This window comes from Herpailurus yagouaroundi, unplaced genomic scaffold (assembly GCF_014898765.1).
Source record: "Herpailurus yagouaroundi ecotype Mexico unplaced genomic scaffold, PumYag 267, whole genome shotgun sequence".
Classification (NCBI taxonomy): domain Eukaryota; kingdom Metazoa; phylum Chordata; class Mammalia; order Carnivora; family Felidae; genus Herpailurus; species Herpailurus yagouaroundi.
This window is the reverse complement of record NW_024412484.1, coordinates 1,443,256-1,455,893: the sequence shown is the minus strand read 5'-3', so window position 1 is coordinate 1,455,893 and position 12,638 is coordinate 1,443,256. Positions and strand designations below refer to the sequence as shown.

General features: G+C 63.0%; 2 protein-coding genes across 2 annotated transcripts; one reads left to right on the top strand and one right to left on the bottom strand.

The window, feature by feature from the left end:
- The first annotated feature begins 100 nt into the window (after positions 1–100).
- On the top strand, positions 101–3,887 carry PIERCE1 (piercer of microtubule wall 1). Its single transcript, XM_040461472.1, has 3 exons — positions 101–828; positions 1,660–1,738; positions 3,630–3,887. Exons 1-3 carry the CDS (start codon positions 662–664, stop codon positions 3,816–3,818), a joined length of 435 nt encoding a protein of 144 aa, XP_040317406.1. The 5' UTR covers positions 101–661; the 3' UTR covers positions 3,819–3,887.
- Positions 3,888–7,943: 4,056 nt separating this feature from the next.
- On the bottom strand, positions 7,944–12,403 carry PPP1R26 (protein phosphatase 1 regulatory subunit 26). The gene has a single exon (XM_040461461.1). The coding sequence runs from the start codon at positions 12,098–12,100 to the stop codon at positions 8,606–8,608; it is 3,495 nt and encodes a 1,164-aa protein (XP_040317395.1). The 5' UTR covers positions 12,101–12,403; the 3' UTR covers positions 7,944–8,605.
- Positions 12,404–12,638: the final 235 nt, after the last annotated feature.

Sequence of the window (12,638 nt, the reverse complement as noted above, 5' to 3'; positions counted from 1 at the left end):
CCGCCGGGCCTCTCCATCCTCCCGTGTGCGTGGGGTCGGGGTGGGCTGCGGGCCGCGGTCGGGTCGGGACGTGCTTCTGCGCGCCCCGCCGCTCGGCCCCGGGTCCGGCCGCGCAGGCCCGCGATGCGCGAGCCCCGGGCCCGACTTCGGCCCGCCGCCCGCCCGGACGCCACGGACACGGGAGGATGGAGAGGCCCGGCGGGGTCGAGGCGAGCGCGGGGTGTAGGGGAGCGCGTCCCCCGGCCCTGTCCCCCCAGCTCGCTCCCTGCACCCCGCACGAGCCGCCGTCCCCGTGGGGGCCCTCCTCACCTCGGGCCAGTCCAGCACAAGCCGTCGCTCTCCCAGGGGGACTCCCATAAGATTAGGCGCATCTGGAGTCTGCATTTAGAGGCCGGGTACGGGGTCGAGGGGACGGGGCCCGACGTCCGGGGCCGGGGACACCCAGGCACGCGGTAAAGCGGCGTGCGGAGCTGGAAGCGGGCCTTCTGCGGGTGAAGGCCAAGACCTGGGGTCCCCAGGCCAGTAGGGGAGCGACTGGGAAGGCCGTGGGCGCGGCGCCTTTAAGACCTGACCGCCCAGTCAGGTGACCGGGCCGTCGCCTGGCAACGGGAAGCCGCGCGGACCCCTGAGCTCTCCCACCGACTCCACGGAGGTCAGGCTCATGTCCGAGGCGAACCCCCGAGAGTGCGCGGAGGCCGCGGAGGCCGCGGAGCCCCCGGCCCCGGAGGCCCCGGCGCCCGCGCCCCCGCAGAGAACCAGCGACTACTACCGCATAGACGGGGATCTGCCGGTCAGGTTCAACAACCCGGAGTGGTTTCGGGGCTACGGGTGAGGACGGAGTCAGGGGTCACCGGGCACGCGCTGGGGCTGGGTGGCGGCTGCGCTCACTAGGCCCGCACACACGAGTCCGCGGCCTGGCCCCGCGCCCAGCTGTTACCACCAAATGGGCGAGAAAGTCCTCCGAAAGCACAAGCGAGGGGCCTGCAGTCGTGCAGGGCTGGCCGGGGTGGCCCGGATAAGTCCTACCTCTCCGGGCTGGGAGGCGCCGCCACCGGCACGCCTGAGCTGCTCATGGCTAACCCTGGGACGTTGGTAGCCCCCTGCCCTCCCTCACCTAGTCTCCCCTGCCATCCCGTGGACTGGGGGCTGTTATCCTGTCCCAGGACAGACAACTGGGGTGCAGAAAGGTGGTATCTCGCTCAAGCTCTGGAGGCATGAGACAGAGCCGATGTCCGAACCCAGCCACTCAGTTCAACTCAGGGTCAGCATCAGAGACCGCAGGCGTGTTTTCTCTCAGCGGCTCCGGAGTGGGCGACCCCCAACCCCCACCCCCACCCCCCCCCACCCCCAGCAGGGGTGTGGCGGCTGAGCCGCAGCTCCTGACCTCCCTGCCTGTCCAGGAAGTGACGGCAGGTGCCAAGACCCTGCGAGGGTTGCCTTTAGGGCTTTGGCCTGCCTTGGGGGAGAGTAAGCGCAGAGGTGAGCAGAGGAGGTGGGGAGGGTGAACCTGTGGGCCAAGGGAGCCCACGCTCACGGCTGCATTGCCAGCCTGGGGCGTTCCCGACAGAGCTCCATCCATCAAGCAGATGTTTTAAGGCCGCGGCTTGGGCAGAATTAGAATAAATGCACGGAAAATAGAGTGTGTTTCTCATCTGCCAGGACCAAGGAGCCTGTCTCCGTGTACAGGACCAGTAACCAAGCTTACGGGAGCAGGGCCCCCACCGTGCACGAGATGCCGGTAAGCTGGAAGCACGTGTATGTGGGGGGCGGGGGGCATCTCCAGGAGGAGGCTGCAACCCTGGATTTCTCAAAAGGGCAACACATCGGGGGGGGGGGGCTGTCCGGAGTGGCCCAAAGTTCCAACATCACAAAGGGGGAGGGGGCACCTCAAATCTTTTTGAAACAGGGCTGGGTAGAAATAACTAAGTGAATTTGGCCACGAAGTGTTTTAAAGATGAAAACAGGGGGCGCCTGGGTGGCTCAGTCGGTGAAGTATTCGACTTTGGCTCAGGTCATGACCTCCCGATTCATGGGTTCGAGCCCCACGTCGGGCTCTGTGTTGACAGCTGGGAGCCTGGAGCCTGCTTTGGATTCTGTGTCTCCCTCTCTCTCTGCCCCCACCCTGCTCGCACTCTGTCTCTGTCTCTCTCTCTCTCTCAAAAATAAATAAACATTTGGGGCGCCTGGGTGGCTCAGTCAGTTGAGGGTCGACTTCGGCTCAGGTCACGGTCTCGTGGTTTGTGAGATCGAGCCCCGCGTCCGGCGCTGTGATCACAGCTCGGAGCCTGGAGCCTGCTTCGGATCCTGTGTCTCCTCCCTCTCTCTCTGCCCCTTCCCCACTCACGCTCCGCCTCTCTCTCCAAAATAAACATTGGAAAAAAATTGAAAAGAAAAATGATACCGCGAGGAAACTGTTCTCTGCGATACTGTAACGGTATCCCGCTGAAGCATACAACACGAAAAGTGAACGCTGATGAACTGAACGCCGTGGACTTCAGTGACGTGTGGATGTGTGGACGTCGGCTCAGCTGTCAGAAACGTGGCACAGTGACGCTCAGGGCGGCCGTCTGTGCCCTGGGCTGGGTGGGGTGGGGGGGGGGGGGGTGGCCGTGATGGCTATCTGGGAACTCCACGCTCCACACTCAACTTCTCTGGAGCCCACAGCCTCTGCCCTGAGAAAAGACAGTCTATTAAAAACATGCACGGAAGCCATTTCTCTTTGTCCCCGCTTCCTGCCAAGGAGACACAACAGCCAGCGATCTTGACAGGAGGCTAGCTAAAGAACAGCTCACCTGTCCAGGGTGAGCCATCTGGCAGAGCCCCAGGCCCGGGCGCCCCAGGGTCACCCGATGATGCTGTGCTGTTGGCCTAATCCCCACCACCCTAGCGCCTGCACACGGGAGCTCAGGCTTGTCTGGGTGTGGTCCTCACCGCACCCTCACCCCACTAGGGCAGTGCCCCCTCCGCACCCCTGCACTGGTGGGGCGTGGGCATCAGAAGCGTGTTACAGCTCTACAGGGGATTCGCGTACGCACTCAGGGCTGAAACCCACGCGTGTCGAGTTTGTCTCTTCTCTGCAGAAGAGGAAACTGACATTCAGAGAGGTCCAGATGTGTATCTGGTGGCACGGTTGGTCCGAGCAGAACTGGGGTGACTTGGGGCCAGCAGTGGCTGTGCTACGCCCAGGTGGCCCGTAGGCGGTCCTTCAGTCCGTGCGTAACGAGCTATTAGTAAGTGTTCCCAGACGTCACCTATAAATTGGGATGGTCTGGGGGCTCCCGGGTGGCTCGGTCGCTGATGCGTCTGACTCTCGATCTCGGCTCAGGTCGCGATCTCCCGGTTCATAGGACGGAGCCTCAAGTCGGGCTCAGCACTGAGCCTGCTTGGGATTCTTTCCCACTCCCTCGCCTCCTGAGCGTGTACTCTCTGTCTCTCAAAATAAATCAATAAAATTATTAAAAAAAAAAAAAAAGTAAACAGGGACGGCCTGGGCCATTCTGCCCACCCTGACGTCGCTGCTTCCTGGGAGCGGAGACGACATTTTCTTACAAATTCTTGTTCTTCTTCCAGAAATGCCCGATGACCGGCTGCACAGCCCATTAATACTTGTGTCCCCTTGCCACTTCCAGAAAGTATTTTACCCAAATTCGGGCAAGTTTTCCAGACAACTTGCGGCCGGTGGGATGTTCCGGAACAATACTTTCAACGTCTGCATGGAGAAGAGCGTTGTGACGGGTCCCGACAACTACATCACCTCCTACGACCGCTTCAACTTCCACCCCAGCTACAACGTCAACAGGCCCTCCATCTGCGATTGAGAGGTCAGGGGTCCCCTGACACCAGCAGCAATGACCTGACACGACGTCCCCCGTCTCCCGTAATTTGCCCAGTTGCTCTTTCCGTTAGGAAACCATGCGGACGGGGCAGTAACGTCCCTACGTGCTCGTTTTACTTTTGAGCTGGGAAGGATGTTAGTGGCTCGACTTTCCATTAAAAAAGTCGCAGCATCCAGAATTCTGGACTCACCTGTGATCAGGGAACAGGACCGTGGGCCGTCCTGGGACCCAAGTTTTGGCCTGGCACGAGGAAGGCCTGGGTAACCCCCACCCCCCTCCCCTGCCCCCCGTGTCTTTCTCGGCAGCTGTTTCACACTCCAGACAGATCCCGGAGTGGGTTTCCTGTTCTAAAGCGCCTTGGTGGAAATCAGGAGGGTGGACAGGGGCCGTGCGGGGAAGAAGGGCAGGAACACAGCCCCCTGTCCCTGACGCATGCTGGCCGGTGTGGGGTCCCCGGGGACATCCTGCGGCCACCGAGAGGGGCAGGGCCGGGAGGCCAGATGAGTGGAACGGGCCTGGCCAGCGCCTCTCGCGGTTGGAGGGGGTGATGTGTCCGTGGGACTTCTCCCTTTGTGTTCATTTCCAATGTTCAGTAAAACGTTAAGAAAAAACCCAGCAGGCAGGGAATAACACATTTTCTGGGTGAATGACAGCGCGTGCACGTTGATTCCTCTGCAGTCCTCGACCGATTGAGGTATGAGAGCAGGACGCGTTCATCATGGGAAATCCGGAAGGCGCTCGCTCTAGACAGAGGCCACGGTTACGTTTCACGGATGCTATCTCCTTTACAAAAATCGTGGTCCCGTCAGAGTGGGAAGGAATGAAACGCCATGACTGGTTGTTTCTTCGTTAAAACCTTTTTATTATTAACACACAGAAGTAGACATTTTGGCCACAGGCTTAATGTCCCACTTGGAACGGAAGTGGTTTCCAGAGAAAGTCGATATTCTTAATAAAAAGATGCGAAGCTGAGCCTGAACCCAGGGTCTGTGCATTATCTTTCTGAGCCGCAAAACCAGTGGGCTCTCCAGGCATCAGGCCAAAAATTACTTTCCACGACCCTTCACTAAAAAAAATACCCAAATCCTGGGGACGCCTCTGTGCTGAGGCTCTGTTGAAATAAACACCAAAGAATGCCTTTTTAACCAAGTTTCTAAACTCCCCGAAAAGAATGAATTCCTCCCTCAGCAGCTATGAAAAGCAGGTTGGGGACTCCGGGGAAGGGCAAAGTTAGCTGGCAAAATAGCCGTTTTTCCTCCTGGTCGGAGCTGGTGAGTGCCAGGCTCGGAGAGGCCGTCCCTGCGGCCGGCTGGGGGTGCCAGGGGAGCCGACATCGCCAGACCTGGGCATCCTAACAGGTGCTGGGTGCTTCGACGCGTCACGGCCGATAAACTGCTCTGTCAGAGATGCTAGTGAGGTAAAGCTACACTCTACGTGCATTGTAAGTAGAATAAACGTCTGGGAAGATGGAAACCAGAAATAACTTTGATAGAACATATATGCCCGTCTTCCCGCAAGAGCAGGAGCGTCTCCAGCTCAGGCTCCCGGCGTCCTCGTCCTGGCGCACCCTGTCTGCTGGCTTGGGTTCTCGGAGGACCTTGACGTCATCACCTGGGGCGAGTCCCAGGCCTGCCCGACGCGGAGCCCGCCTTGGGTGCGTCTGGGGAGGCGTGGCCGCCGGCAGGGGACCCCGCAGCCCCGGCCCCGACGCTGCACACGAGTCTCACGGGGACTCCGGTGCCTATAAACTTCTCTTTTGGCACGCCTTCCACCAGGAAGCTTCGTGTGCTGAGGGCAGACGCCGAGCGTTCAGATGGACGGTCTCACGGAAGGCCGCGGGGACGCGCGCGGGCCGGGTGCCCGAATCACGGGAAGGGCCCCGTCCCTCCCTGGCCGCGATCCTGACGTCTTTCAAAGTCCTCACTCCGCGTCACAACAGTTAGGGAAGAGGCCAGCACGGCATTTCTGTGTTTCCTGACTGTGATGTCAGGAAAGCCTGTCTTGACCCACGAGGAGGCCTGGCCGGGTCGGGCTGTTTCCTTCCACCACGAGACGCGACGCAGAGAACCGGGGCGTCACTAGGCCCCTGCGGCTTGCCTGCCGGGTGGGGTGAAGGGCAGCGGCTTCGCACGCTGAACACGTATCTCCATGTGCGTCAGTAGCTGTCTCTCGGTTGCAGTCGGTGAGAACACAGGGTTCCAAACACACAGGAAATGCGTCCACGCTGGGCGGAACGTCTGTCCAGGGCACAGAATGGCAGAAACCCCAAAGACTCTCCAAATAACAGACTATTTCCCGCTCCCGGTCCGCCTTGCCTGGAGCGAACCCGGTGGTGGCTCGCAGAGTGGATGGTGGGTCCCTTAAACAGGCCCTGAAATTAGTTCGGAGGGCGGCAGGGGCGGGGAGCAAGGGGGCAATACTTTTCATCTTTTTATATGAGCAGAGAAGGCGCTAGAACTTAAACTTAGGGCCCGATTTCCCGAGGCGGGTGTGTGTCAGCTCCAGAAACCTGCCGAGAATTCAGATGTTGAGCCATAAAAGGAGGGAGTGAGCCTTGGCTGTAGGAGACCCTCCCTCTCCAGATGGACCTCACGTCTGAACCCCCGGGACCCTCCCTCCCCTCCCTACCTTTCTTCCCACTGTGCCCATTAGGCTTCTCTCCTTCTTTGCATTAAACGAATGAACCTTTGGCCCCAGGCGCACAGACCCCTCCTTCCCCCGGAAGCGAGGCTTGATTTGGGAACACACGGTCCCCCTGCCCGCAGAGGTGGGTGCACATTCGGCGCCCCATGCGGCAGCTCCCCGGACACTGCTACTCACGGCTGTGGCGTCAGGTCCCGCACACTCACCGCACCACGGCCCCCTCCCTAGAGATGGTGCGGGGGGAACCTCTGGCCTGGGCCCCAGCGTGCGCCAGAGTTGACCTAGGGTACGGGGTCCCTGGGAGGGACCAGCCCAAGCAGGCTTGTGCCTGGTGTGTGTGAGAACAAGGCGTGTGTGAACAGCGGTGCCCCACGCAGAATGGGGGTCAGTGTCGCAGAGGCCGCGGGAACCCGGGGGCAGGAAGGAGGCATGTGTGAAGGGTGCTGGGCCTGGAGGAGACAGTGAGCAAGCAGCAGGGGCAGGGGGTACTCAGAGCTAAGTGCACAGGAGGGTCCTCTAGTCACCATCCCGTCCCACAAAGGCCACTCTGGGTAAGATGAGCTGCTGAAGCAGATTTATAAGCAGGGCTGGGCTCATTTGCATTAAAAAAAAAAACCCAGTTCTTATATACAAAACAAGCTGATTTTCGTTTCCAAGTGTTAAAAGCACTTCTTCAAAATTAAATGTAAAGCATGGATCACACGAACTGTTTCTCCGGGGGGGGGGCACCAAAGCAAGTTAAGAGCCGGCCACGGGGCTGGCGGACGGACCCCTGCAGGCGTCGGGCGGGCCGGAGGGCGGGCTGCAGGCTGAGGGCCCACGGGTGCTCCCTGGCCTACGGGTGCAGAAGGGGCCGTTGCTAAACCCCAGGGTGCACCCAGCCTGTAGAAAATTCACTTGCACGTCTGAATACTAAACTCAGCTGCAAAGCAAACCTTGTCCAGGTCCGTCAGCTGAATGCAACAGTGAGTCGTAAAACTCAGGGCCGCAGACAATCAACGTCGTGACCGCTGAGCGTCCACCCCACGCGACAGCAGCCCCTCCTGTCTCCCCGGCAGCCTCTGAGCAGAAGGCACGGAAAGCCACACTCTCCCCGCCTCCGCAAGGCGCCGTGGCTTGTGGCGCAGCTCAGACCCACCGCGAGGCCGGGGTCCCTGCCCACCCCCCCTCGCAACAGCGCAGGCAACGGCCCATCGTTCCTCGGGGAGGCGGGCCCTGGGGAAGCCGCCTGGCGCACCTGCTGAGTGCGTGAGTGTGTGTGAGTGTGAGTGAGCGAGTGTGCGGGCACGCCTGGCGAGGCCCCGGTCCCTGGAGGGTGCTGGGCCTCATCCTGGGCTCTCCAGACGTCTGGGCACCACAACAAGGAAAGCGGCCCCGGCCTCGTGTGTTCCCGAGTGCCGACGGGGAGGAGGGCACTCTCAGGTGACGTCACCTTCCCAGACCGTGACTGACGACGACGAGGAATAGTGGCTCCCATACGAAAAGGGCTTTATTGGGCTGTTAGAATCACACAGGAATTGAACGGGGCTGGACGTTAAACAACACAGGCTCGGGTGCCGGTCCGTCCGCCCGCTGGCCGTTGTGCTTTGAAATGTTTCTCCCGCGGAGGCGGCGACCGCAGCGCTCAGAGGACTCGCCCTGGCCTCGCGGGACCGGCGGCCTTCAGGTCACAAGAGCTGTCCAGTAGCTTCCTGATGGAGGCCTCCGGAGGCGCTTCTGGGATGCTCAGGGCGGGCGTCCACCGCTGCCTTCCCAGGCACGGCCAGACCCTTCCGGCGGCCACACTGGCGGTCAGGGTCACCTGAGCCCTGGCTGTGACGGCCAAGCCAAGTGGCCGCTAATCTAAGCCTCGCACGCAGACCACAGAAAGTGGCAGTTAGGAAGGCCCTACAAAACCAAACAACAGCATTTTCCAAAAATACTTTTTACAGCACTTTAAATAATTTACAAAAAGGCTACAAAAACGCTATTTTCCAGGACACATCTGTTAAATAACACCACCGCTCCCGGCGGGCCTACCCGTCTACGGGGCTGCGCAGGGGGCCTTCCCGTTCCGGGCCCAGGCTCACGAGCAGCGGACGCACACAGACGCGCTTCCCACAAGGACACAGAGCCAGCACGCGTCCTCAGGGCTGGAGGGCTTTGCCCTTGGCCGCCGGGCCGCCGCCCTCCTCCACGGACGTGTCGCTGAGCTCGCTCGAGTCACTGCCCACGGCCTCCCGGGCCTTGTCCTCTCCACCGACGGCCCTCCGCCTGTACCTCAGGTCCAAACCGTCGTCCTCAGAGCCCGAGTTCCTCCTGGCGTGCAGGGTGCACGCAGCCTGTGACTTCCGGCAGGGCCAGCGTCCGCCTTCCTTCTTCGTGAGCAGGTGCGAGCCTCCGGACACGGGGCTGCGGCCAGCCGGCGTGTCTCTGAAGGCCGAGAAGGACGGGCCCTGCAGGGGCAGACTCAGGGGTGGGCTAAAGACTCCCGCCTGCTTCCCCCCCCAGGAGACACTCTTCCCGAAGTGGAATAACTGTGTGGACAGCAGTGAGGAGAAGCCCGCGAAGGGCAGGCCTTTCTTGGGGTCCTGGTCCTCCGGCCCCTGGTCTCTCTGGCCCCCGAGGCCCCCTCTCCACACGGCCTCTCTGCCCTCTGGGCTCAGCGCCCACGCGCTCTGCAGCCGACTCTGGTGGGCGAAGTCGGCCCACGGGAGGGCGAGGCCGGTCTGGGGGGGGCCCCCCAGGCCATCTGCTCCCAGCTTGCGAGTCCGCGGGCTCCGGCCCCGTGTGGTCACAGCAAAGGCCGCACCGGGGCTTTCCGTCCGGACACCAGCTTCGACGTGAGCGGGCGGCGGGCCAAGAGCACGCTCTCTGGCACCCCCGGCCCCTCGCGGGCTCTGATCTCTGTGAGTGCAAACGAGTCTCCGACCGGCAGCCGACCCTCTGGCGGACAGGGCCCCGGCCGTGCCGGTGCGCCTGGCCAGGGCCGCAGGGAGGCAGGCCTGCTCCGCCAGGGGGCCGCTCCTCCCGCCTGGAAGGAAGGCCCTCCCCGTGCCCCCAGGGCCACCCCTGCCCCGCTGGCTCTGTGTGCACGCACCAGGCTGAAGGGCCGGGGCGGGAGTGGACACCTTCTGGCATGGCAGCTCGGGCCTGGGCATGCTCCGCGTGCCCGGGGCGGCGGGGCCCCCTCCTAGGGCCTCTGAACCGCTCCCAGACTCCTTGGCCTTTTCCGCCAAAAACCTTCTAATCTCCAGCTCGATGCTGTCATCACTGTCCACGGAGCTGCTGTCATCGGGCGGGGGCCCGGGGCTGGGGCCTGCACCTCGAAGTTCACAGGCTTCTGCGTCCCGGCAGAACGAGTTCCCTTCGGGCGCTTTTCTCCCTGACTGGAGGACCGGGGGTGCGTCCGTGGCCCCCGTGCCGTCGGCCCGCGTTCTCTCCGTCTCCCTGCAGGAGACGCTCCAAGTCGTCTTCACCTGATTCTCTCTGCTGTCTTTTTTGGGTTTGGAGAGGCAACTCTTCAGCAGAGGGGGGCTCCTGTCTTTCCAGTCCTGGCAGCCCCCGAGTTTATCCCCGCACTGGGTCTCGGTGGTGCTGAACCGGACCTTCCTCTTGCACGCGGCCCTGGGGTCCTTCCACCTCCTCCTGAGCCTGCGCCTGGACCGAAGCAGGTCCTTGATGGCGGTGTCCAGGTCCTCGTCGCTGTCCAGTGAGCTGCTCTTGTCCTCCGAGCTCCCCTTCCCCCCAGTGCCCCTCCCCGCGGCCGCCTTCCCGTGGCCGGGCCACACACCGCCCCTCGGGTCCGGGCCACTGTGCTGCTCGCCCAGCTCCAGCGGCCTGCAGGAGAGGGGCCGGCCCCTGGTCTCGCCCTCCGTCCTGGGGGCCCGGCCGGGCTGCACGTTCCCGGGGCCGTGGTCGGCGGCCCGGGCCCCCTCCTGCACCATCTCTCTTGTCTTCTTGGGTGTGGACGGCCGCACAGCGTTGCCGCCTCCCCTGCGTTTCCTTCTGCAGCTCAGCGACAGGCCCAGCGTCTTGGAGACAGGGACCCCGGGGCCAGGCGACGGCGGCGGGCTCTGTGTGGACTGTGGGCGGCTCTCCGTTGTGGCCAGCCACCCCCCCGACTGAGCCTTCAGAGCCAGGAAGGTCCGGATCTCCTGCTCGATGCTGTCACTGCTGTCCACGGAGCTGCTGTCCCCGTCGGAGCGGGCAGGCAGGGCTAGGGGGCAGGAGAGCGGGCTGGCAGGCGGGGGGCTCCCGCCGCCCCCCACGGGGGCTGGCAGGATCGTTTTGGAAATGTCCAGGATCGCTTCCGCGCACATCAGCTCGGCGGATGTTTCTGCCCCGCACGGCGGCCGTTCGGCAAGCTCGTCTTCGGCAGCTCCGGGTTCCCTGGGGGGCCTGGAGGGGGGGTCAGGGGCGGGGCCACCTGGGCGGAGGTCCACGGCCTTCGGGGCCACCGGCTTCTTCCTGCTTGGTGTTTTCCTGTGGGTTTCGGGCAAGGCGCTTTTTGTGGAGTGGCTTGTGCCGCGTGGGGGAGGGTCGGGCCCCCTCCCCTCCGCGAAGGGTGCTCTCTGCGGCGGGTCTCCGCTCGCCTCCTTCCTTTTCTCCAGCTGGTACAGCTGGATGGCCTCCTCGATGCCATCGTCGCTGCTGGAGCCGGACGCCTCGGGCACCGGGGCCGTGCTCTTGGGTCGCTTCGCCCTCCTTCCGGGGCCCGTGCTCCTCCTGATGGTACCTTTATTCTGGGCCGCTTCTGCAGGCTCCACATCGGCCTTAGACCTGAGGCCTCGGGGCCGCGTGCTCACCCTCGACAGCCTGGGGGGTTTCCGGAAGACAAACTCCCTGCAGGCTCCCGTCACACCCGGTGCATGGTGTGCCCTGACCGCCAGCTCTTTGCTGGACCTAAACGCCGGTCTGGCCGGATTATCGCCGGGGTCTGGTTTTGTGTCCACGGAAACGTCACCTCTTGGGGTCTCGTGTTGTCTCTTCTCGTTCAGAAACTGCTCTATCTCTGCCTGGATGCTCTGCTCGAAGGAGTCATCGCTGCTAACGCTCGCCGGGGAGGCGGAGCCCTGGTCCCGGCCGGCTGGCACGCGGCTGCCAGGGGCGCCCCCTGAGCTGGGTGCCAGCTTCGGGGGACACGGGGCCGTCGGGGCGCTACTCCGGGGAACCTCTGGTCTGCACCGCCTCCCCCCATCCGCGGCCCCGGACGGCTGGGCAGCCCCGCCCTTGGCCTTCAGGTACTCCTGGATGGCTTCTTCGATGTCCCGGTCCACGGAATCGTCGCTGTCCGAATCCAGCACCAGGGGGCCAAAGGCTGCAGCTTCCTCCTCCCTGGAGGGGGCAAAATCGGCAGCAAGCCCACAGGCGGCAAACGCGGGGTTGGCGGCCAGCCTGGCGTCCCGGCCTCTCTCTGCCCTCTGGCTTCTCTGCAGGGCAAGCTCATTGCTCATGCCCAGAGCGGCCTCGTGGCTCTGCAGCGTGCTAATGACCATCTGCACTCGGGCACTCACCGAAGCCCTCGCGACGCCCTCGTGCGGCTCTGTGAAGCCCCCGGGAAACCTAAAGCCCCCGGGCGTGCCAAAGGCCTCCCATTTCGACTGGAGAGCAACCACAGGAGGGGCGTTCATGAGAAACATTCTAGCAGGCGGGGAGGGACGTGCGGAAAGGCGACTCTTTATTTCTCTGCCCGTTTCACATCCTGGGAGGAAAGAGGGGGGTCACCGCAACTCTGCTGGCGCACACGGCCACGGAGAAACGGCACGCCAGGCTGGAGTCCAGAGAGGCGGCTCAGAATCCGGTGCCGGGTGAGCCGGGGGCGCGGGGCGGGGGGGGAGGTCACTCATGCTTCCCGGGCCTCGGTCAGCACAGCTGCAGGGGGAGGCGAGGAAGGACCCGCCCCCGAGCCATGGGCACCGGGCTCACACCAAGGCCCCCCGCAAGCGTCTCTTCCCCGTCCCGCGTTCCTGCTTCGGCCTTCCGTCTTCTCTGCGCGGGAAGCGAGGTGTTATTTGCCGCAAAAAGGCTGTCAACAGGTGCCGACGGGATCAGGTGCGCGTATGCGTCTCCGCAGGTTTAAAAGAATGACTGTGTGAGTGTAAGCTCAGGGTGACTTCGCGGATAGTTTCCTTCTCGATGTGGAAAACAAGCCCCTGAAATAAAAAGTTATGTGCCGTG